The 26,698-nt window shown below is 38.6% G+C and overlaps 1 protein-coding gene across 29 annotated transcripts in view; it reads right to left on the minus strand.

Moving 5' to 3' along the window:
• The window catches only part of TPK1 (thiamin pyrophosphokinase 1), a 384,685-nt gene that overhangs the window by 194,214 nt on the left and 163,773 nt on the right, over nt 1-26,698 (minus strand). For 21 of the 29 annotated variants that reach the window (XR_010159034.1, XM_063815718.1, XM_519461.9 and 18 more), the window contains one exon: nt 4,201-4,273. The exons of 2 other annotated variants lie outside the window; for them this stretch is intronic. Coding sequence is in view for 13 of the 27 variants with exons in the window: in XM_063815718.1 (XP_063671788.1) it covers nt 4,201-4,273 (73 nt within the window). In the remaining 14 variants the exon portion in view is untranslated. Of the gene's footprint in view, nt 1-1,199; nt 4,020-4,200; nt 4,274-7,215; nt 8,751-14,637; nt 14,719-22,804; nt 22,926-26,698 lie in introns of those variants that run through there. 6 more of the 29 variants (XM_063815722.1, XM_063815715.1, XM_063815717.1 and 3 more) reach the window with 6 other exon arrangements.

The following is a 26,698-nucleotide window of genomic DNA, read 5'->3' on the forward strand; positions in this document are numbered from 1 at the left end:
TACCTGAAAACGAGGACTTTATAAACTAAGGACTGTACACCAGTTGCCAGGCTCAACACTTTGTATCAAGAAATGTTGGCTAAACAATCCACTTTTTGATTTTAACAAAGTTTTGGTATTTTAAATCTCTTCACTTTACTAGATCCCAAGTTTCACCTTCATTGCAAACTCAGACCAGGTGGAGAGGGGGTGTATTTGAAAATGAAGATAACCACCTTTCAATTGTGGAAGAGCAGCGTAAAGGCTGTTTAAGTTGGAGATAATGGCTTATATGAATTGTGTGTAATGTTGCATTAACTTGTTGTAATTGTCATGGTTATTAAAACTATAGCCAAACACTCACCATGTGCTCTACAGGGCACATTAACTATATAAAAGACATCATCTGTGCCCTCTAGGAACTTAGCCTAAAAGTTCAAAGCAGTGAGTTTGATACTCGTTGATACATGAAGAAAGTGGATTATACTGTATCAACCTAGAACTATGTAGTTCAAGAATTAGAAGATTCAGCTAAATCTTACTTTAAAAACTAAACCTCAACAAATATAATTTAGTTTTTAAGGTTAAAATAAAGTGAAGAAGGAAATATAAGAGAAATTCATCAAGAGGCATTAACTCAAATTTTTCCTCTATCCTTGACCCTCATTTTACTGCCTATAGATATAAAAAGGCTGGCTTCCCCTATTTTCTTATCTTGGATAGATGTGATCAGGCTGGCACTTCTGATTTTGGCAAGCCAGCAGCATTAAAGAAGGGGGAGAGGAGTCACACCTGACCAGATCTTCAGCTTGTTTTTGAGTCTGCTTGTCCCTGCCTCTCTCGCTGTTTCTTCTGCTCCTGAAAATATGATTAATATCTATGCATTTGTAAAACTCTGCATTGTAAGCAAGGCTGTGGCTTTTCCATCCCAACGAGGTTGAGGTATGGAGTTAATGAGAAGTGAGACTGTGGGGAATGAACAGGAACATGCCAATGTTAAAGTAATTGAGCATGAATATCAAACACTGACTTGGGAACAGTCTTCATTTGCTGAGGGAAAGTCTGATCAGCTGGTGGGCAGATGGGATGTGCAGAGACCTGCGTTCACTGCCAGCCCCAGAATTTCCATATCATACAGGCTATACCTTATAAGCACAACACCTTTGTGTTTCCACCTAGAATCATGTTTCTTTTTCTTCTTTCTTTTCATTTTCCTACCTTTTTCTCTTCCCTCCTTCCTGAGAAAGGTTCCTTCTCTTCTTATGAATTTATGTCATCTCCCCCCAAGCCTCATGAAGAATTTAAAGTTTTGTGATTTCAATACCTTATGTTTCTTTTTAAAACAATGTGTACTTTGATAACGCCAGTTTAGAATTAAACACAGATGATGGTGTTGTGGTTAGAAGAATTACCAATGCTATAATTTTTATTTGAAAAAGTTTTCATTGTCTTCCAAAACCACTGAGACCTTGAATTATTGGTTACTTTAATACACTCTCACATGACTTATATCATTCCCAATTAGATTATTTATATGTTCTTAAGTGGCAAGGATCTTTGAAAGATGTGCCCAATATTGAGAAAATTAACACCTTTTCAAAAGATGTAGGTTATTATCAATCTCAAGTTGTAGGGAATAGTTTTATTCAAAACAGTAATAATAATTTCTTTTTTTTTTTTTTTGAGACGGAGTTTCACTCTTGTTGCCCAGGCTGGAGTGCAGTGGCGCAATCTTGGCTCACTGCAACCTCCGCCTCCCGGGTTCAAGCAATTCTCTTGCCTCAGCCTCCCGAGTAGCTGGGATTACAGGCGCCTACCACAACACCCGGCTAATTTTTTGTATTTTTAGTAGAGACAGGGTTTCACCATGTTGGCCGGGCTGGTCTTTAACTCCTGACCTCAGGTAGTAATAATAATTTCAAGAAAACTAAATGTTAAAGAAAATTTTCTAACATTAGTCCTAAATTCTTATGAATACACAATTATGCATTTTTACAAAAATTCATTTACAAAGATGATTTTAGCAGAGTTTACAAAGCAAAAAAATGCACACCCGAAATGTACATTAATTGGGAATTGGTTAAGTGAAATAAGGTACATTCATTAAATGAAGTTAAAATGATCCATGAGAAATATATAATAATTAATGAGGATATAGGCAACAATTATGTATTATTAAATGAGCATATATAAATTATAAGCTATTTTTAAATATATATGTTTAAAGGATTAATTTTTACATAATGGTGATAAAATTTCCCCAAGATTGTGTTCCAACTTGTCATTTTGTAAGTTTCCATTTTTTTTTCCTCATTAAACTTTTTTAATGGGTCTCAAAATTCTGTGACAAATGTTTGGTCAAGTTGTTTCCATTAAAAAGTACTGATTTTACAAACTAGTAACTTAAAACTGCCACAGGCAAAAAAGAAAATCAAGGTGGTCCACAAAACATTCTCCTTTCCTTCTGAAAATTTTACGATGCATTGTTATTATTAACCAGTCTTTTACTACTAAACATAAATGGCCAATTGAAACAAACAGTTCTGAGACCGTTCTTCCATCACTGATGAAGAGTGGGGTGGCAGGTATTAGGGATAATATTCATTTAGCTTTCTGAGCTTTCTGGGGAGACTTGGTGACCATGCCAACTCCAGCAGCCTTCTTGTCCACTGCTTTGATGACACTCATGGCAACTGTCTGTCTCATACCACGAACAGCAAAGCGACCCAGAGGTGGATAGTCTGAGAAGCTCTCAACACACATGGGCTTGCCAGGAACCATATCAACGATGTTAGCATTACTCGACTTCAAGAATTTAGGGCCATCTCCTAGCTTTTTACCAGAACAGAGATCAATCTTTTCCTTCAGCTCAGCAAACTTGCCTGCATGTGAGCCGTGTGGCAATCCAGTACAGGGGCATAGGCAGCACTGATTTGGCCTGGATGGTTCTAGATAATCACCTGAGCAATGAAGCCAGCTGCTTCCATTGGTGAGTCATTTTTGCTGTCACCAGCAATGTTGCCTTGATGAACATCCTTGAGAGACACATTCTTGACACTGAAGCCCACACTGTCCCCAGGAAAAACTTCACTCAAAGCTTCATGGTGCATTTCGACAGACTTTACTTCAGTTCTAACGGTGACTGGAGCAAAGGTGACCACCGTACCAGGTATGAGAATGCCAGTCTCCACTCGGCCAACAGAAACAGTACCAATACCACCAATTTTGTAGACCCCCTGGAGGGGCAGGTGAAGGGGCTTGTCAGTTGGACGAGTTGGTGGTAGGATGCAATCCAGAACCTCAAACAGCGTGGTTCCACTGGCATTGCCATCCTTACTGGTGACTTTCCATCCCTTGAACCAAGGCATGTTAGCACTTGGCTCCAGCATGTTGTCACCATTCCAACTAGAAATTGGCACAAATTCTACTGTGTCAGGGTTGTAGCCAATTTTCTTAATGTAAGTGCTGACTTCCTTAATGATTTCCTCATATCTCTTCTGGCTGTAGGGTGGCTCAGTGGAATCCATTTTGTTAATACCAACAATTAGTTGTTTCACACCCAGTGTGTAAGCCAGAAGGGCATGCTCTCGGGTCTGCCCATTCTGGGAGATAACAGCTTCAAATTCACCAACACCAGCAGCAATAATCAGGACAGTACAGTCAGCCTGTGATGTCCCTGTAATCATGTTTTTGATGAAGTCTCTGTGTCCTGTGACATCAATGATAGTCATGTAGTACTTGCTGGTCTCAAATTTCCACAAGGAGATATCAACAGTGATACGATATTCATGCTCAGCTTTCAGTTTATCCAAGACCCAGGCACAATTTGAACGAGTCCTTTCCCATCTCAGCAGCCTCCTTCTCAAATTTTTCAATGGTTCTTTTGTCAATGCCAACGCACTTGTAGATCAGATGGCCAGTAGTGGTGGACTTGCCCGAATCTACGTGTCCAATGACGATAATGTTGACGTGAGTCTTTTCCTTTCCCATTTTGGCTTTTAGGGGTAGTTTTCATGACACCTGTGTTCTGGTGGCAAACCCTTTGTGAAAAAGTGTAAGTTTCCATTTTGAATGCATGTTACAATTGCTAAAATAAAAAAACTATAAAAAGTAACCAACCAATGAGTTTATCAATCTCTTCCTATACACCATGACAATTGGAAACATAGAAAAAGCAACCATATGAGAAAGATCTTGAACAAAAAAATGTTTATAATTTACCTTAGTAGCGTAGTATTCTCTGACTTCAGGCCTAATAGAATCAAAGTCTCCATTGATGAATTCAGGCAAAAAGCTGAAAGAAACAGTAAGTAAAGTAAGTCAACTAGTTATTTCTATTTATTTTTGAAACTTTAAAACTGTGGCCAAGTGCAGTGGCTTACAACTGTAATCCCAACACTGAGAGGTTGAAGCAGGAGGACTGCTTGAGGCCAGGAGTTCAAGACCAGCCTGGGCAACATGGCAAGACCCTATCTCTACAAAACAATTAAAAAATTAGCCGGGCATGATAGTGCACACCTGTAGTCTCAGCTACTTGGGAGGCTACACTGGGAGGATCACTTGAGCCCAGGAGTTCGAGGATATAGTAATCCATGACAGCATAACTCTAGCCTGGGTGACAGAGCAAGACTCCATCTCTAATTTAAAAAATAAAACTGTGATTATAAGGACCAAAGAGAAAAGTAATGTACTCAGAACAAAACCAAAAACACAGAAACTATTTTTAGAGAGAATAGGATGTTATACCACATGCTCTTGGTTTCAATGACTGAGGCAAACAACAGGTATCCAACCAATTCATCAACTCAGTCACAATGTCAGAGAATACTTCTTTTTAAACAAATCGATAAAAATTAAAGATTATTGGTTTAAAAAATCCTAATAGAAATACTCATCATCTTTGCATATTACCTTGTACATATATATAAGGTTTTACATTATTGTATCCTCACACAAATTCATAAATTTCAACAGATATGAATAAAACAAATGATCATGAGGATTCTTTGAAATCTGTCCCAAGCAAGAGTCAGTTCAAAGACATTTTCCAAATATTCTATTGACATATGTCTAGACACAGGAATCTTTTAGATAAGTCTGAAATACTACAAGAGTCAAGGTTATTAAATATAGAGAGAGATTCCCAAATGTGGTTGCTTCTAATAATATTACTACTGCCTTTACTTTTTTCCCTGCTATATTTTTAAGTCAGTTTAGAGAGCATACCTTACTCCATCTATTATACATAAACCATCATTTGCTATTTTTACATAAAACATTTATATGACCTGGTAGAGTTTCTTCCCACTTAAAACACCTAATTGTAGAGAAATATAACATCCCTGGATTTCTCAGTACTATGCAGAAATCCTTAGCCTGCTGAGCCTCAGAAATGTATATGGTACAAAGAAGGGAATGGTTGCTTTCACTTCCTGTAATAAAAATATTCCACCCTTCACATGCCATGAGAATTATAACTGCAAACATTTATCTAGTTAACTGCTTTGATTCAAAATACTAAAACTTCTTAGGTCTTCTCAAGAGGGCCAAATTGTTATCTGATGAACTAGGTCCCTAGCTAAAGAAGACTGGGGTGTTATATTTCTGGGTATTACATGTCAAAAAAGGTGAAGCCCCAGAACTTGGAGAAAACTCTATGTCATAACAAGAGGTGACAGCGTGCTGGCAGCCCTCGCTCGCTCTCGGCACCTCCTCGGCCTTGGCACCCACTCTGGCTGCACTTGAGGAGCCCTTCAGCCTGCCGCTGCACTGTGGGAGCCCCTCTCTGGGCTGGCCGAGGCCAGAGCTGGCTCCCTCAGCTTGCGGGGAGGTGTGGAGGGAGAGGCACGGGCGGGAACTGGGGCTGCACGTGGTGCTTGCGGGCCAGCGCGAGTTCCGGGTGGGCATGGGCTCAGCAGGCCCCGCATTTGGAGTGGCCGGCTGGTGCCGCTGGCCTCAGGTAGTGAGGGGCTTAGCAACCAGGCCAGCAGCTGCGGAGGGTGCGCCAGGTCCCCCAGCAGTGCCGGCCCGCCAACGCTGCTCTTGAATTATCGCCAGGCCTCAGCTGCCTCCCCACAGGGCAGGGCTCAGGACCTGCAGCCCAGCATGCCTGAGCCCCCCCACCGCCACCCGCCATGGGCACCTGCGTGGCCCAAGCCTCCCCAACGAGCGCCGCCCCCTGTTCCGCAGTGCTCAGTCCCATCGACTGCCCAAGGGCTGAGGAGTGTGGGCGCATGGCACAGGACTGGCAGGCAGCTCCACCTGCAGCCCCGGTGCGGGATCCACTAGGTGAAGCCAGCTGGGCTCCTGAGTCTAGTGGGGACTTGGAGCACCTTTATGTCTGGCTGGGGGATTGTGAATACACCAGTCAGCACTCTGTGTCTAGCTCAAGGTTTGTAAATGCACCAATCAGCACTCTGTATCTAGCTAATCTGGTGGGGACCTGGAGAATCTTTATGTCTAGCTAAGGGATTGTAAATACACCAATCAGCACTCTGTGTCTAGCTCAAGGTTTGTAAATGCACTAATCAGCACTCTGTATCTAGCTAATCTGGTGAGGACTTGGAGAACCTTTATGTCTAGCTAAGGGATTGTAAATACACCAATCAGCACTCTGTGTCTAGCTCAAGGTTTGTAAACACACCAATCAGCACTCTGTGTCTAGCTGAAGGTTTCTAAACACGCCAATCAGCACTCTGTGTCTAGCTCAAGGTTTGTAAATACACCAGTCAGCACCCTGTGTCTAGCTCAAGGTTTGTAAATGCACCAGTCAGTGCTCTGTATCTAGCTAATCTAGTGGGCACGTGGAGAAACTTTATGTCTAGCTAAGGGATTGTAAATACACCAATCAGCACTCTGTGTCTAGCTCAAGGTTTGTAAACGCACCAATCAGCACCCTGTCAAAACAGACCAATCAGCTCTCTGTAAAACAGACCAATCAGCTCTCTGTAAAATGGACCAATCAGCAGGATGTGGGTGGGGCCAGATAAGGGAATAAAAGCAGGCTGCCTGAGTTAGCAGTGGCAACCCGCTAGGGTCCCCTTCCACACTGTGGAAGCTTTGTTCTTTCACTCTTTGTGTCTGCACTGCCTTTATGAGCTGTAACACTCACCGCAAAGGTCTGCAGCTTCACTTCTGAAGCCAGCGAGACCACAAACCCACTGGGAGGAATGAGCAACTCCCGACAGGAGGAACAAACAACTCCAGACGCACCGCCTTAAGAGTTGTAACACTCACCACGAAGGTCTGCAGTCTCACTCCTGAAGCCAGCGAGACCACGAGCCCATCAGAAGGAAGAAACTCCGAACACATCCAAACATCAGAAGGAACAAACTCCAGATGTGCCACCTTTGAGAACTGTAACACTCACCGCAAGGGTCCGCAGCTTCATTATTGAAGTCAGGGAGACCAAGAACCTACCAATTCCAGACACAATAATATATAAAACACGGGGGGTTATCTGGCTCCTGGAGACATTTTATTAATATACCCAAGGGGTTAGGATTCACGTCCAGAAAATTTCTATGGAGACCCTTTCATGAGGGGAGAAACACAGCTGTATTTTCTACTTAATAATAAGAAAAATAAAAAACAAAAACATGTTGCCTTATCCTTCACCTATGGGTGTGTAACTACCAGCAGAAGACAATGTACCTGGCTCTCACTGCTTGGGCAAAGGGGTAACAAACTAGGGCAAAGGGGACTAATGTTATGACACATCTCTCTCAGAAAATCTGATGTGTGAGTTCAGAATAAAATTAATAGAGACAAAATTTGGAGAAAAAAATACTAACCCTGTCCTTTAGCACATTTCTTTTTGTAAGGTTCTTGACTCAATTGGAAATATTATTTCTGAGGTCAAACCTAATCTAACTGATCTGTGTTGGGCCACCTCTTCTTTGAGTTACCACAAAGATCTGTACCATATAAATTCCTTAGCTCAGATGAGCTAGGCCCAACAATTTTTTATTAGTCAATTCATTCCACAAATATTCACTGAACACCAACTATATGCAAAAGACTACAGCTAATTTCAGAAAAAAAAGTAGAACTGGAAAGTAAATGTAAGTACTTAGGTGTTCAAATCACATCTGGTTTCAACATCTTCCCATAAGCTTTCTTCCTGGAAACTTCCCTGCACACCGTATCTATTACTTTCAATTTCATTTTATACCTGTTTAGGTAAATAATTTATACCTTACCCCTGTTAGGACCAAAAATAGATATTAAGTTTTTTTCTCTTTATTTTTTCTTGTTGTATAAATTCATTCATTTTCAAAGTTTCTTTACAATGTTTCCACCCATCTCCATATAACTGCGTGCAAATTAATACTCAGATGAATCACAGAATATTAGGGCTGGAAGGAATAAAAGAAATTACCCTTCTAATATCCTCATTATCCTTTCTGAAGAACTGAGATCCAAGACATCAAGGGCATTTTGTCTGTAAAGCCAATATCCAATCTATTTCACCACATAAAGCAACCATTTAAAATTAGGACTCTGGGTCTCTGCTGGTTCAAGCAACATCCTGGGAAGACCGACTTTATGTTGCTCTCCAAATTTTAGTCTGTCAGATCTCTAGAACCAATCTGGCAGTTTCCAAATAGCATATTGATTTTGTCAATAAATAAAAATGAAAAATAAAAGCTGATACACACAGGCAACTGAGCATCTATCCCCTTAGGGACAATTCATCCTAAAGACAATTAGATCTCCCTATATCTTACACTGTGAATAATGAAAGAAAGCATTCATGCAAATTCACTTATATTTTAGTGGAAAATATTAACAGGAAAACAAACTTATATAGGTAGTAGATACCTAACTTCTGTTAACTTTTAATATAATTTTCTCCAATGTAACATGTATGCTTTCAAATTGAATCAGGATGCTTACTTCTAAGAAGACCCATGGCAAAAATACACCTGGCATTCATGCTGAGATGACTAAAATAATTATAACTTTTGGTCATATAATGCACTCGTTTTTGAAACTTGCTGAAATGTACTTTTTGACGCTGCAATTAAAAGCCCATCTCACTTTTCCTGAGGTGCCTGTTGCCATGGTGCCTGGGCATTGTGAAGAGGTACTTACTGAGGATGACACTTCACAGATGTAGAAGAGCTATGTTATGATATAAATGACAGTTTACACAAGCAGATTATTTTCAGAACTCTTTGGGGACTGATTACACGTAGCAACTGACTGTGGGTATGGGATTTGTGTAGCCACTGACCATGTTTCTACCTACTGTTGACTTAGACACACCGATCTATCTTTTCTTTGCTATCCTCAATCTATGGGCACTGACTTGTTAGTACTGAAAGGTGTCCCAAACTCTCCACAAATGGCCCAGACTCCTTACACATTTTCATTTTAACTCTTTCCATACTGGTCACTCATTGATGATAAAATAAGAGTCCAAAAAGTACTGAGATCAATTAGTGAACTTAAGATCCATCACAAGTAATAATCAAGAGGGAGGCTGATAAATTTAGGAAATATTCTAAATACAATGGAGTAGATAGAATATAACTACTGCCTTTACAGGGCCTTTCCTGATGCCACTAAAGGAAACTGTCCCTCCATAAAGCTGGGTTTTTTTGTTTTGTTTTTGTTTTGCCCCCAGGAAAGACACACTTATTCCCTTAAAACTTGAATAGCACTAAAATCTCTTACTTTCCATTTCATTTTAAGCAAGTTGTTTGTCTTTTAGCTACTAACAGATGGTAAGGCCTCTGAAGCAGGATGTGTCTCTGATTGATCTTGGTACGCCCCAAAGGATGAAGGGCACTGACGCTGAAAATGATATAATAAGATGACGAGGTAGAGAAGGAGAATGAAGGGAAGAGGGAGAAAATGGGGGGCGGGGGGGCGAAAGGGAGAGAAGAGGAAGTAGGAGGAACAAGGAGAAAAAGGAAAGAAGGGTGAAGAGGGGGAAAAGAGTGAAGTGGGGGAAGAGGAGATAGGAGAAGGTGGAAAATGGTACAAAGAGAAAAGCCAGGAGAGGAAAGAAAGGGCAAGAGGGGAGTAGAAAAGAAGAACGAGGAAAGAAACATTTATTAGGCACTTATGATTACAACTGCCCCTCCCCCCCACTTTCTAGCTTGTGCAGATTATTTAAGCTTTTTCTGAACCTCATGTCTCCATGTATAAAATGAGGATAATTTAGAGTGCTTGTGAGGATTAGGAGTTAATATATATAAAGCGCTTGGAAAATGCCTGGCACACAATAAGCACAGTTTAAGCTATTCAGTTCAAATAAGAATTATTGCAAGTGAAGTTAAGTAGTTTGCCCTAGATTATAAGGCTAATAAGAGGTAGAGCCAGAACTCGAACCCAGGCAGTTCACTCTTTGTTCTTTAATGGCTAAGTATACAGCCTCCCACACATATGCATTTACGAAACAGAACAATGATGTTTCTGGTAGAGAACGTTCTCTGCATAAATGTACTCTTTCCTGCTGATTTTATTAATCACTACTAATTTGGTCAACCTATATAGTTTATAAAGGTTTCCCTGAGGCACGAGAGAAAAAGGATTTGTGCTAGTTGTACCAGAAGGAAGGACAGGATCTTGAGGACAGACTACGTTAGGAGAAGAAAATTTGGGAATATTGTTGAAGAAGAGCATGAATACAGACATAGAAAGAAAGTAGTTTTCAGTCTGATAAAAGAAGGAATGAATCGTTTAAAGATTTGTGCTAACATTCTCTGTAAAATCATATAAATTTGGTGGGGGGGAACAAGAGTGACACAAAATATAATACACAAAAATGTTACCACATTTTGACTATGTTTATAAACACAATCAGTTCAACTGCTTGCAATAAATAAGTCTCTAAATATAATAATAGTGCCAAAAGATATTTAAATATTTGTGTAAATTTGGGTAAGAGACAGAAAACACAACAATAAATAAGTTGACAGATTATGTAAAAATGTAACAATATGTTAATAAAAAGGTCAAATTATAACTTTTACATATGCAAAATATATAACCCATAAGAATTTCTGTCCCCAACACACGAAGAGCACCCCAAAGTGGTAAAGGAAAAAGATACAAATAGAAAAAGTGCCAAAGCCTATTCACACAAGCAGTAAGTATATGAAAACATGGTAAATCTAAAATAATTATCAAGGGAATAAATTTTGAAGCAAAAATTGAGTACTTTCTTTTACACAAAAACTTAAAAATTAAGAAAAGTGAAGTGGGTATTGACAAGGCTGAGTGAAAATAGGCGCAAACACAAGACTAGTGAAGTCGTGACTAGGATACTGCCTGCAAACAGGCAATCCCACTTTGGGAATCCATCCTGGCTTTTTTGTTTGTTTTTGTTTTTGTTTTAACAGTACCTAGGATATCTGCACAATAAAGCAAGGGAAATAACAAGGAGAGAAAAAAATGGAATGTTCAACAATATAGGGAAGGTGGAATAAAACATAATGTAACCTGTTAGGGAAAGTAGGCAGCTTTTAGATGAGCTAACCACTGTCTACTGTTCTAGAGGGAATGCCCATCACATGTTACTAAGTAAAAAAAGCCTAAACATATTTGTGCATTTTTGTATAGACACAAAGGAAGTTATGGAAGTGAATGATTCAAGCTATTCACACTGATTATCTCAGGGGATGGGATTAATTTTTCTTTGAAAAATTTTATAAAGCATACCTTAATTTAATAAGTTAAAAGAAAATTAATAATGCCACTTGCGAAAGGAAATAAAAATGTGAAGGAAAATGAAAAATTAACTGAAAACGCTTAGACTCTGATTACAAGAACATTAAATAGTACTTAGCAGCCACTGAGGTTGTTATAAATGACTTTAGTTAAGTTACCCAAAGAAGACAGTGTTTTATCTCTTAGAATAATTGATCACATCGTCTCAAACTGTCTAGCCCAGGATTCATCACAAGGCAGAAAATAACATTGTTTCCCAAAATAATTATTTAAAGATGTCTTTATATGCTAACGACATCCAGAGGGAAAAAACAGTAACAAAAACATTAACAAATGAAATATAGATAGAATCTCCATATCACCTAGTTAAAATAATGATTGGGGAACAGAATGAGGATAGATCAATGACAAGAAAAAATATATAATTTTGCAGAAGGCCTCTTCATTGAGACAAAGAGGGAAACACAGAAAAAGCTGCCAAAAAGAAGAAGACTTGAGGGCTCTTACCCTAGAGAAAACCTTCCAGGACACATTTTTTTGAATATTTGTTCTATGTCAGTCTCTGTATTTTATTCATACATTTTATGTTTATTAATCAATATAATTTTAGCTAATTTCCATAACATTCCCATGAGGCTGATGTTTATCATCTGAATTTTATGGTAGAAAGCCAGGACTGAGTGATATGAAGCCACCTGCATTGGTGTCACAGAGATTCAAAAGGTCTTCTCTCCTCCTCCTCCTGCTTTCTTCATTGAACAACATATGCCCTTGACCAGCATAGAGAAATAATCCTGCTCCACCTCCTTCACAGGATGCAGTTTCACTTTTTCGAAAATCCTGGCCCTTGTCTGTAATCTGCTTTGCTTGCATGCCCAACAGAGGTGCACAGTCATCAAGCCGCAGCAAGAGGGCAATGCAAAGTTGCTCCACAGCACAAGTGACAGGTCCCCAAGCACACTCTCTCGTGAAGCTAGGTTCGTGGTTTGTTTTTATGAATGGAGAAGTGGGGAAGGGAGGCACCATCACAAAATCACATGAGGCTTCTAGACAGCATATTTCATTCTAGTTAGTAAACAAACAAATTTAATATTCAATTCCATAACTGAGCAATCAGCATAAGCAATGTAAATTTTATGGGTTAGTAGGAAATTAAAACATACAGACTACTACTTCCACCCCTGCAATGGGAATTAACCTCTCACTGCAGCCACTTAGAAAAGCCACACAAAAGAAGTAGAAATTCAGATAGTGGAAAAATGACAGCTCTGGGCAGTGATTACTATATGATTCTATAATGGTGGATACATGTCACACATTTGTCCAAATCTATGCAATGTAAAACACCAATTGTGAACCCTAACATAAACTACAGACTTTGGGTGACAATAATGTGTCAATGTTGGTTCCTCAATTGTAAAAAAAAATTCTATCACTCTGGTGAGGGATGTTGATAATGGGGAAACTAGCAATGTGTGGGGATATGTGGTATCTTGGCTGTCTTTGTATCCTTCCCTCAATTTTCCTGTGACCCTAAAAACTGCTCTTAAAAAATAGTCTTAACAGCATGGGCAATGGATCTGAATAGAGGAGAAAACAATCTGGCAATAAATGATTAAACATAGAGATACAATAAAAACATATGGCAATTTTATTCCTAGGTGTATACTAGATATAGAGAGATGAAAACATGTGCATACAAAATCTTATACACTACAACTTGGATGAACCTTGAAAACATTATGCCAAGTGAAAGAAGCCAGGCACAGAAGTCCACATAACATATGATTCCTTCCATTTGCAAATACCAAAGAGGAAAACCTAAAGGGACAAAAAGTAGATTAGTGGTTGTCAGGGCTGGGGGAAAGAAAGAGGATGATAGTCGAAGGGTACAGGTTTCTTTTTGAGGTGGTAAAAACGTTCAGAATTGGCAGCAATGAAAGAGAGTTCCTGTTGCTCCGCATGCTTGCCACTACCGAAAATGGAGATGGTTGCAGCTATCTATGAACACTAAAACCTCTGGACTGTAGACTTTAAATGAGTAAATTATTTAGAATATGGCTATATCTGAATAAAGCTGTTAAAAAGTAGTAAGAAAAACGTTATCAGACAGCTTCATCTAACTGGTATTTCTAGAATATTCCAGCCACCACCAACAGATATATACATTCTCTTTAACTTGCACATGAAACATTCTTCAAATTAGACACTATTCTAGGCCAGGGAGCAACATTTAAAAAAATTTTTTTGAAATGGAATTTCACTCTTGCTGCCCAGGCTGGAGTACAATGGTGCGATCTCGGCTCACAGCAACCTCTGCCTCCCAGGTTCAAGCGATTCTCCTGCCTCAGCCTTCCCAGTAGCTGGGATCACAGGCATGTGCCACCACACCCGGCTAATTTTGTATTTTTAGTAGAGACAGGGTCCATGTTGGTCAGGCTGGTTTCCAACTCCTGACCTCAGGCCCGCCTCAGCCTCCCAAAGTGCTGGGATTACAGGCATAAGCCACCGCACCAGGCCTTATAATTTTTTTCTTAAAGAGCAAGACAGTCAATATTTTAGGCTCTACGGGCTATAAGGTCTCTGTCACAACTACTTAACTCTGCCATGGCAGCATGATAGGAGCCGTAGAAAATAAGAAGACAATGGGCATGGCTGTGCTCCAGGAAAACTCTGTTTAGAGTAGTTTGCCAACCCCTGTTTTAGGCCATAAAACAAGATTCAATCGATTTTAGAGGGTTGAAATCATAACAAGTATATTCTCTAACACATACCTTTCTCTCTTTTCTCCCTTCTTCAAAGTAATCAACTGTAATTAGTACTCTCTAGAATGGACTATGACTGCTATCAGAATTAGTTGAGGCTGTAAAACCTCCATTTATATAAAGCAGGCCTGTATTAGTCCATTCTCACACTGCTATGAAGAAACATCCGAGACTGGGTAATTTATAAAGGAAAGAGGTTTAATTGACTCACAGTTCCATATTGCTGGAGAGTCCTCAGGAAACTTACAATCATGGCAGAAGGCAAAGGAGAAACAGGCACCTTCTTCACAGGCTGGCAGGATGGAGTTAGAACAAGCAAGGGAAATGACAGATGCTTATTAAACCATCAGATCCCGTGAGACTCACTCACTATCACAGGAACAGCACGGGGGAACCACCCCCACGGTCCAATTACCTCCTCCTGGTCCCACCCTTGACACGTGGGGATTATGGGGATTACAACTCGAGGTGAGATTTGCGTAATGACACAGAGCCAAACAGTATCAAGATCCTTGAATAACGTCCTTTCATTCAAGGTCATTTCCTTATAAGGTTGATGAGGAAAAAACCTGGCTAGGGCCATTAAATGTATAGGGTCTGCATGATCTCACCACGTCTATGTGGGCTTTCTCTAGGTACTCTGGTTTCTACCTACATCCCAAAGATGTGCACTTCCGGTGAACTGGCTGTCTACACAGTCCCGCTGTGAGAGAGAGAGAGTGTGTGTGTGTGTGTGTGTGTAAGTGTGCCTCAGAGTAGAATGTGTCCTGTCCTGGATCAGTTCCCTCTTTGTCCCCTGAGCTGCCCAGAAAAGCTCCAACTGCCCATCACCCTGAACTGAAATAAGCTGGTAAATAATTATCTTGCTTGTTGTTTTCATTGATCTTTCTTCACTTGATCTTAGCTAAAAGGCTGAGAAGTGATTTTTATTGATTTTTCTTAAATGTACATATAGCTCATATTTATTTCAGTGTTAAATATTAGAAGTGTTTGGTCTTTATTCAGAAGTTTGGTGATGTTTTTGTGACAAGAAACATGCTGTAGGAACTTAACTCTTGCTGATACCAATTAGCCTAGGGTAAAATGGGTTTTCTTTTATGTCATTTTGGTTAAAATCAGTTTCTAAAAAACTATCAACAATGTTAAGGATTTACTGTACACAATAATACTGATATTAATTGAAACCAATTATATTAAAGCAAGTTAAAAATTTGAATTTTCCTACTCATATTGTATCCTACTTATTTACGCTAGTTTAAGTTGTCGCACTAGATTATATATTTAGTTAGATCTTATATTTAGTATTTATTCATAATTATATTTAATGAATATACAGCTAATTTTGAAATATTTTATAGTTCAGGCACACACAAATTTTGAAAAAGATACATTTTTAAAAGTCACTTTATTATTGCCTTACATTATAACTTCAAATTTTAATCAGTACCTAAAATGTTACATAAAGATTATTCTTAATATAAAACAGTAATTTCATAATCACAAATTTAATTAAAAAATTTAATATTCAGTATAACATTTGCTAAGATACTATTATATTAGGCTTAGTATGATTTATCAGAAATGATTTCACTGTATCTCCAATGCTAGCAGTTTAGTATTATACATTTAGGTGGTAGAATGTGTTGTCAGTAACTTTCACGACTCATGATGACAGATTTTCCCTATAGGAAAGAAAATATCTTGTCTGCTTTTATGGCTTTGCTAGGATTTCAAGGTTCAGAAAACTGTATATAAGTGTCCAGCAGCTTCTGGAAATGAGATTATGTCCAGTCTAGAGAACCAGTTTACATTTTTAACGACCTGTCTAGTTGGAGAAAAGGAAGGATGAGATATAAGGAAGAAAAAGGTAAAGTCAATAGCAAACCTAAAGTAAAAAAGGTTTTTGATGAAAAGCAGTTTAAAATTTACTATCAACTTTTTGCCCAAAATGTACTGTCTCCTTTGCTCTAGAAAAAGAAAGATGAAATCGCCAAGAAAAGAGGACAAAGGAAATAAAACTTATAGAATATTAACAATACATACATGAAGAGCAAAAACTGTGCGCACATAATTGTATACAATTGAATTAGGTACTACATATGAGATACAATAAACAATACATTAATTTTTATGTACTACATATAACCTAGCAAATTTTCTCTGAGGTGATTAATACGGCAAGAACTAAATAGGAGTTTCTGTGAAGATAGTTTCTGTACTAAATCACATGTGTTATATGATGTAAGCAAAATTTATAATTACACTGAAGCACATAGACTATAGTCATTGTATTCTCTTTCATCGTTCCTGAAAGATGCTGAGAAAAAGAAAAGTGGGTTGCCATTTACTTAATTAAGGCTTATTGCTGCCCATCTAAGCACACGGCAAGCAGAATGATTTAATATAAAACTCTTCTAACAAGCCACCACCATCTACTCCTATAAGACAGGCAAGTCACTATGGCATTCTATAAGCTGATTCAATCAACCTTTCTAATCATATTTCTCAACATTCTCTTGTGTAAACAGTATACAATCTTAATTTTAAATTAAAAAAACCAATATGTGAGTCTTGTAAATAACAAGAATAAGAACAATATTTTAGACAGAGTTTGAGATTGTAGAATATTTCAGGGTCCAAGTTCAGTTAAAAGTTGCAAACGCAGAAGGAGAGCTCGGGAGAGGCCAGAGCCAAAACTACACACTGGTGAATCCTCCATCTATAGGATACTTAATCAAATTCATCAAATATTTATTAAATATATATTTTATATATACTAGACTACTGATACAATAGTTGTCGCAGTCCCAACAGGTTTGAAGTCTAAGAGTAGGGATAGACAAGCCAGGCCATCATGGAACTGACACTATAAGTAATTGACAGAGTGCTACAGTGGCACACAAGAAGTGCCAGGCTTGGGGGAGCAAGCTAGTAAGAGAAAAGGAAGGAAAGGCTTCCTAGTAATTGATAGGACAAGAAAAGTCCAAATAAATAAATGAAGCCATGGCAAGAGGGTGAGAGAGAAAAATAATATCCACATTCAGGGAATAGAAAGAAAAGTAGGAAGACAAAAGTGTTTGTAAAAGAAATGGTATGAAATGAGGGAAGAGCAAGGAAGACCATGAAGGCCACTTCATTTCTTTGCTCACAGCTTGCTATGTTCTGAATATTTATGCCTCCCCCTGCCAAAATTCATATGTTGAAACCTAATTCTCGATGTGATGGTATCAAGAGGTGAGGCCTTTGGGGGAGGATTAGGTGAGATTAGTGTCTTTATAAAAGAGGCCTGAGGCTGTCTGCCCCTTCCACTATGTGGGCACAAAGTGAGAAGATACCATTTATGAACCAGAAAACAGTCCCCCACCAGACACAGAAGCTGCTAGTGCGATGATCTTGGACACTGCAGCCTCCAGAACTGTGAGAAATAAGCTTCTGTTGTTTATAAACCACACTGTTTATAATATTTTTTTACAACAGCCCACTTAAGGTCAGTATTGTTATGTGTGAATTTGATCCTGTCATTATGATGCTAGCTGGTTATTCTGCAGACATATTTACGTGGTTGCTTCATAGTATCACTGGTCTGTACTTCAGTGTGTTTTTGTAGTGGCTGGTAATGCCACTACAAATATTTCAGGGTCCTGAAAAGGACCATATTTAGTGCTTGCTTCAAGAGCTCTTGCAAGGCCTGGTGGTGACGAATTCCCTCAGCATTTGCCTATTTGAAAAGGATTTTATTTCTCCGTCGCTTATGAAGCTTAGTTTGGCCAGATATGAAATTCTGGGTTGGAAATTCTTTTCTTTAAGAATGTTGAATATTGGCCCCCAATATCTTCTGGCTTGCAGAGTTTCTGCTGAAAGGTCTGCTGTTAGCCTGACGGGCTTCCCTTTGTAGGCGGTATGGTCTTTCTCTCTGGCTGCCCTAAACATTTTTTCTTTCATTCTGATGGTGGAGAATCTGATGATTATGCATCTTGCGGTAGATCTTCCCATGGAGCACCTTATTGGGATTCTCTGCATTTCAAGAATTTGAATGTTGGTCTATCTTGCTAGTTTGGGAAGTTCTCCTGGATGATATCCTGAAGTGTGTTTTCCAACTTGGTTCCATTCTCCCTGTCTCTTTTGGGTACCTCAGTCATAGGTTCAGTCTCTTTACATAATCCCATATTTCTCAGAGGTCTCGTTCATTCCTTTCATTCTTTTTTCTCTATTCTTGTCTGCCTATCTTATTTAAGTAAGATAGTCTTCAAGTTCTGAAATTCTTTCCTCTGCTTGGTGTATTCCACTATTGATACTTGTGATTACGTTGTGAATTTCTCATGTTGTGTTTTTCAGCCCCATCAGTTTGGTTATGTTTCTCTCTAAACTGGCTATCAGCTACTGTATTGTTTTTATCATAATTCTTAGCTTCTTTACATTGGGTTACAACATGCTCCTTTAGCTCGGTGAAGTTCATTATTACCCACCTTCTGAAGCCTAGTTCTGTCAACTCAGCCATCTCAGCCTCAGCTCAGTTCTGTGCCCTTGTTAGAGGGGTGTTGCAGTCATTTGGAAGAAACGAGGCACTCTGGCTTTCTGAGTTTTCAGCAATGTAAGTGGGCTGAATGCCCCAATTAAAAGACACAGAATGGCAAGCTGGACAAAGAGCCAAGAAACAGTGGTATGCTATCTTTAAGAGACCCATCTCATGGGCAAAGACACACATAGGCTCAAAATAAAGGGATGAAGGAAAATTCACCAAGCAAGTGAAAAACAGAAAAAAAAAAAAAAACAGTGGTTGTAATAGCTGGAAAACCCCATTGTCTCAGCCCAAAAGCTTCTTAAGCTGATAAGCAACTTTAGTAAAGTCTCAGGCAAAAATTGCTAGCATTCCTATAAACCAATAACAGCAAGCAGACAAGCAAATCATCAATAAGCTGCCATTCACAACTGCTCATAAGAGTGAACAGACAACCTACAGAATAGGAGAGAATTTTTGCAATTGATTCATCTTACAAAGGTCTAATATCCAGAGTCTACGAAGAACTTAAACAAATTTACAAGAAAAACAACAACAACCCCATTAAAAAGTGGGCAAAGTACATCAACAGACACTTCTCAAAACAAGACATACATATGGCCAACACATGAAAAAGAGCTCAACATCACTGGTCATTAGAGAAATGCAAATCAAAACCACAGAGATACCATCTTACCATCTCGTGCCAGTCAGAATGGCTATTACTAAAAAGTGAAAAAACAACAGATGCTCATGAGGTCAAGGAGAAAAAGGAATGCACTGTTGGTGGGTGTGTAAATTAGTTCAACCATTGTGGAAGACAGTGTGGCCATATTTCAAAGACCTAGAGGAAGAAATACCATTTGACCTAGCAATCCCATTATTAGGTATCTATCCAAAGACATATAAATGGTTCTATTATAAAGATACATGCACACATATGTTCACTGCAGCACTATTTACAATAGCAAAGACATGGAATCAACCTAAATGCCCATCAATGATAGACTGGATAAAGAAAATGTGGTACATATACACCATGGAATACTATGCAGCCATAAAAAGGAATGAGACCATGTCCTCATGTCCTTTGCAGGGACATGGATGGGGTTGGAAACCATTATCCTCAACAAACTAACACAGGAACAGAAAATCAAACACTGCACGCTCTCACTTTTAAGTGGGAGTTGAGTGATGAGAACATATGGACACATGGTGGGGAACACCACACACTGGAGCCTGTTGTTGGGGGGAGGGGAGGGAGAGCATCAGGAAGAATAGCTAATGGATGCTGGGCTTAATACCTAGGTGATGGGATGATCTGTGCAGCAAACCACCATGGCACACGTTTACCTATATAACAAACCTGCACATCCTGCACATGAATCCCTGAACTTAAAATAAAAGTTGAAGAAAAAAAAAATAACAGCCCAATCAGACTAAGACATAGCTGACTTCTCATTCAATCACTTGTATTTACCTGTGGCTAGCCATGCTACAATTGTTAAAGAGTGAGTGACTTTGCAGGATCTCTTAGCCCCAAAATAGGGCTTTGTATAATATTAATGTATTCAATAAAAGTTGTACAAGTAAACATTTCCTCTGGGTCTGAACATCAGGTCACTTCCCCTTCAGTCATTTGTTGTAATTATTTGTCTTCCAAAAGAGGCCAGAAGGGGTGAGAAGAATGTAAGGTAACCTACGGAGTTATTTTCCTAGAAGGACGTGGTAGCGGCAGTAGGGTAAGGTAGTGCCAGAAAATGCGATATATATATTTAGAAGAATCATGCTAACCCCTACGTAGTCCAGAGTGGAAGGTTTCATCTTTTCTGATTTACAAACATGAAAGAGTCCCAAAGTATATTTATAGGTTAATGCCAATTCTTCACCTTAACAAATATAAAAAGCTAGCTCACTGATAGTGAATTACTTTGTGTAATTTGTTTGCTTTATGCTTCTCTCTGTGATTCAGCTGAGACATAATCCACAGAATTCAATAAATACAGCTAGTGATTAATGCCATTAGGGTCACTAATAGTTTGTCTGCTCCTCCCAAGTTTTCCAAAGCAAAGAGTAATAAGCTGCCTAGCTAAAGTTTCTGCTAGTAGAGTGTTTTTCATCTTGATTCTGCCTTTCCAATACAGCTTCCCTCACAGCAGGAACTAAAACCTTACTTAAGAAAATGACACAAACACACAAAAAAAGAATTTCTTAAGGCATACACTTTCTTGGTGAAGTAAGTACTGTATTTTCTACCTTGGATAGTTTCTGTTTTTATCTTGCTGCTGCCATCCATTATATAGATGTATGAGTCACTGTCCTAAAAGACAGAGACTAAAGCATGGGTGGTTCTCTACGGTATTTAATACTGATCTCTGCATTATAAGAATCCAAAAGAATGCAGCCAGATGATAATGGCTTGGGTACAGGCCACCCAGAAATCATAAAATCATGAGATGACTATTATTAAAATTAAAAAGAATATTAGGAAAAACATTTAAAAGAAAAACATTTAAAAGACAAAGGGTGAGTATCCTTGTTCAAACAGAGTTGATCCCAATAGCTTATAAAATGAAAATAAAATCACATAGGAAAAATGAAATAGAAAAAAGACATGACACAAAAGGGAAGGAATTTAAATACCATATATATAATCTCTAATCATACATACACACACACACACACACACACACACACACACACACATATATTTTCCAATGCCAAAGACTTCCATATTGCTAAATCTAATGGTCAATTATCCTATGTTACTTTACCCATCAGATATATATAACAAAAATGATCACTCTGTATTCCTTGATTTTCTTTCATCATTTAAGGACCATGATCATAGTTTCCTGGTTGTCCCCTAACTCATGGGTTACTCCTGCTTTGTCCCTTGGAATTTTTAACACTGGAGTATTCCACAGCTCAGTATCTGCACTGTCTGCAGTCATTAGGTTATTTTCACTGTCTCATGGCCTTATATGGCTTTCTATATACTGATGACTCTGTATCCAACAACCTACTCAATGTGAGATGGATAAATAACTCAAACTTAAATCACTGAATCTCTGCTCTTTCCCCCACTGTAACCACTACTCTTACAATCTCCCCAATCTAAGGAAAAATCATTCTTTTCTAGTTGTTTAGTTCAAAATCCTTGACTTTTCTTGGAGTCATCCTTCACTTTTCTTTCTTGCACCTAGTAAATGATTTCTCAGCCAGTTCTATAGGGGAAAATACATTCTCAATCTGGCTCTCTCTTTGCATCCTCCACGGTACAATCCTGAAAAAACAGCTGATGGCATTCCTCTGCTCAAAACCTTCCAGTGACTTCCCATCTCATTCACAGTAAGTCATCAATATTATCTACAAAGGAACTTTAAGATCTACCCTGTTATCTTTCTGATCACTCTCCTTCCTAGTAAGTTCTCCTCATTATCTCCTCTTGCAGATTGTTTGCACAATTATCCATAATTATTTCCTCCTCCCAATCTATACCCCTTTATAATGTGACTTTCCAGACTGTTTCATCACAAGCTATTAATATGCATCCCTTTCCCCACCTCAATAATTTGTATTAGCCTTGAAACCTGCTTTCACTTAAAAAATGCAGTAGAAGTGACAGCATGGCAGTTAGGAATAGAGGATTCAAGTGGAGCTGCAGCCTTCCCTTTGCTCTCTTGGAACCCTCCCCTGTTACCATGAGAGTAATTCTGAGCATGCCTGATGGATGGAGGATGAGACTGGAGTCAGGTACAGCTTACAGACATCCAACCTCTAAACATGTGGGTCCTTTCTACATGCTGACATCATCAACAAAACTGCCTACCCAACTGTGTTATCATGATATAAGAGGAAATATACATTTGGTCTTCACCTCTGGTTTCCGATAAAAGAGTTGCCAAGACTCTTGGAAGCTCCACAGTAATGGGTGTGTTTCGGTGTCCTGATGAGATGACTGGTGGCTGGGGGCCTCTAGGAGAGTTTCAAGTTGGAGGCTGATTCCCAAGAAAGACAAAGGCATGATCAGCGTGTGGAACGTTCATACCCACCACTCCCAGTGGAGCTACAGATTATGCTAATCACTGATGGCCAGTGATGTAATCAATCATGCCCATGTAACAGAACCCCCATTTAAAAACCCTAAACAACGTGGTTCAGAGAGCTTTCAGGTTGGGGAACATATCCACACGCCGGGAGGGTAGTGTATCCCAAATCCAAGGGGGACAGAAGCTCCTGCCCTAGGACTTCTCCAGATCCCACCCTCTGTACCACATCAGCTGGCTGTTCACATTCATCCTTTATAACATCCTTTTATAATAAATTGTAAACATATGTGTTTCCCTGAGTTCTGTGAGCCATTATAGCAAATTACCAAACACGAGGAGGGAGTTCTGGGGATCCACTAGTTGCAACTGGCATTTAAAGTGCATGGCAATCTAGTAGGACTAAGTCCTTTACCTGTGTGTGTGTTGGAGGGTGGTGGTCTGTGCTTACTCTGAATAATGTCGGATTGAATTAAATTGTCGGACACCCAGTTGGTGGCCACAGACAACTGGCAAATTGTTTGATGTATAAAACCCAGATGTTTAGTGGCAGAAGTGTTGTGAGTACAGACACAGTTTTCCTTTACCAACCCACGTAACTAGCACATGAATGAGCCCACAAGATCTGCCTCGCTGACCTTAGACTTGTGAGTAAATAAATAAATCAGTGTTTAAAGCCATTAATTTTGGGGGTAGCTTATGATACAGCAAAAGCCAACTGATATCATTCTCATGTCTCAGGGCCTCTGCACAAGCATCCCCACTTCCTGGAAGGTTCTTCCTTTGGCTGAGCAAATGGCTTGCTTCTCCACCCCCTGCAGGTCTTAACTCAGAAGTCACCTGCTCAGTGAGGCTCTCCCTCACTTTAACTGCTAACAACCTACTGCAAAGCATGCTACCTCTTCTCCTGCGTTATTATTCTCCTTCTCACTAGTAATATACTTTATATTTTAATTATTTGTCCTGCTTATTTCCTCTATGGAAGGTCAATGAAGTCAAGTATTTTGCTCTCCGCTGCATCACAGGTGACTACAATAATGCCTGTTATATAGAATGACTCCATAATTAAAATATGCTAAAATAATAACGGAATATGATTTCCTACATAATATATCAAAAAAACTTAAGTTAATAAATCTGGCAAGAGCAGAGAGAAATGTAAATTGTCTTATACTGTTGATGAAGGTTAACTTAAGCACCAATATTCTGGAAAGCAAGTTGTCGACTTAGACTTAAATACATTTTTTAAAATTTATGACTTCTGGAGCATGTCTTAACGTCTGTGAAACTACTGTAAGTGTCAGAAACTCATACACTTATAATACTACTTAATGTTTTTATAATACTTAACAAAGTTTTATTTACCAAAGATTTACTTATAAAAAACTTATAAGCTGTCTGGGCGCAGTGGCTTACGCCTGTAATCCCAGCACTTTGGGAGGCCAAAGTGGGTGGATCACCTAAGGTCAGGAGTTTGAGACCAGCCTGGCGAAACCCGGTCTCTACTAAAAATACAAAAATTAGCCGGGCGTGGTGGCGCACGTCTATAGTCCCAGCTACTTAGGAGGCTGAGGCAGGAGAATCATTTGAACCTGGGAGGCAGAGGTTGTAGTGAGCCAAGATTGCGCCACTGCACTCCAGCCTGGGCGACAAAGTGAGACTCTGTCTCAAAAAGAAAAACAACACACAACTTATGAGCTACATAACTTTCTGATATATGTAGACTGGTTGAGAGATAAAAATGTAACAAAATTTATACATAATGACTTGGTAGCATGTTCATAATATAATGTTAAAAACAGGCATGATATAAAGCAATGTATAGATAAAAATCTGTATTTCATTACATGTACACACATACATACACAGAGCAATAAACATACAAAAATGTAAAATTGAAAAAATTATATATGTAAAAATACTAACAGAAGTTATCTATAGAAGTGGGATTTTAGGTTATTTTAACTTTTTTCTTTATGTCTTCCTCTATTCCCCAAATTCATTATAATAATCCTATGTCCATAGGTGGGGGAAAATTTAGAGGTGATAGCAGAGAATTTGCCTTTTAAAATATATAAAGTTTAAAAGAAAGGTAAATACTAAATGATACAAATTCGAGGTGTTTAATTTATCTTTATATATTTTGTAATTATGACTGCATCAAAAATTACCTGAATATGGTTTTATTTAAAATTGAACAAATAAGCTCAATTAAAATAAATAAGTTCAGTTCAGATTTCTGTCACACAATTTGGCTAAAATCTCACCTTGATAATCCTTGCCTCCTGTATCCTCACTTGGTTGCATCCTATTAAAATCATTAGAGGGCATCAGTGTAATGCATGATCACTAACTCTCTCCTCCCACATCAGAATTAAGCTTTGGCAAGCAACTGCCACATGGAGAAAAGTCGCTGGGAAAGCCCTATTACTGCTAATAGGAATCATAAGACCACACTATTATGCAAAAATGTTCTTTTTACTGACTGATAAAATGCGAAGATGACACAAACTGGAGTTGTTTTTCTTGTTCCTAACACATGGAACAGCTCAGCTCTCCAGTTACTAATAACCAACTAATGTACAGTCGAGCAGGGAAAAAAATTGAATATACACTAGAGGCCGCTAGTGATAAATAAGTGAATTTTGCATGAAGTGGAAAAAAAATGCTGCTAGTTCTACAAAGAAAACTGCATCCTAAGCTCCTAAGCTTCAGCTGCCCTTTTAACTACTGTGCTGGAAGCCACAAAGCAATTTTTTTCTTAATTATTTCTCGCCTTAAATATTTTTTAACAAAAGAACTAAATCTGGGAAATTTTCATAATGGGAAATTTTGTAAAAACGTATTATTATTGTATATTTAAATTAAAGCCTTACCTTTAAGTAATAAAACCTTTTTAGATATTACAAATTAGAAAAATAATGTTATTCTCTCACTTTGTTGTCACAAAGACCCAAACCAACTAAAGAAAGCTCTATGTTGTAAAATATAAGCTTGTCTTGGTAATATTTCATTAAGAGGGGGGAAATATTTTTAAATGCAAAAGATATCTAAAAAAAATTTACAACCCTCTCCCTGGAAATTTATGAATCATAAGAGTAAAATTTTAAAGTTTACTTGGAAACAAATGTAACATGAATTCAGAAAACAAGAATCTTTTGATTAAAAAAAATTTTATAAAACTAAACAGGAATTATACTTCCTATATACTTTTTTTAAATTTGAAAAGAACGTTATTAAATTTCTCAGAATACACAAGAGGCATTTTTGTCACTTATTTGCATGACAGATGACCATTTCATTCCCTTTCACTGTCATGACATAGTGAGGAATAAAAACAGTTTCCAACCAGGGGCATTTTATACCCCAGTAAGTTAGGGACGTGTGTGGGGAGGCAGAAGTAAGGAGGAGATTAATAAAGACCATTAGACTATCCTAGGGCAAGAAGACAGCACAGGCAGCAGAGAAAAGATGCTGTTGATGTATACGCATGAGGATTCTTTTTGGTTTTTTTTTTTTTTGTTTGTATTTATAGTTGGCTGGTCCCACTTAGGCGTGCAGAAACTAGCATGGTCTCAGTCTTGACGGGAGGCAAATCCCACTCCAGAAACAAACACAACCAATAGAAACAAGGACATGGGCAGATATTCTCTCAGAACCACCTCAACTCAGTTGAACACCATATTACACTAGAAAAGAGACACGGGAATTCACCTGTAGTACAC

Source organism: Pan troglodytes, chromosome 6, assembly GCF_028858775.2.
Source record: "Pan troglodytes isolate AG18354 chromosome 6, NHGRI_mPanTro3-v2.0_pri, whole genome shotgun sequence".
In the NCBI taxonomy this organism is placed as follows: Eukaryota; Metazoa; Chordata; class Mammalia; order Primates; family Hominidae; genus Pan; species Pan troglodytes.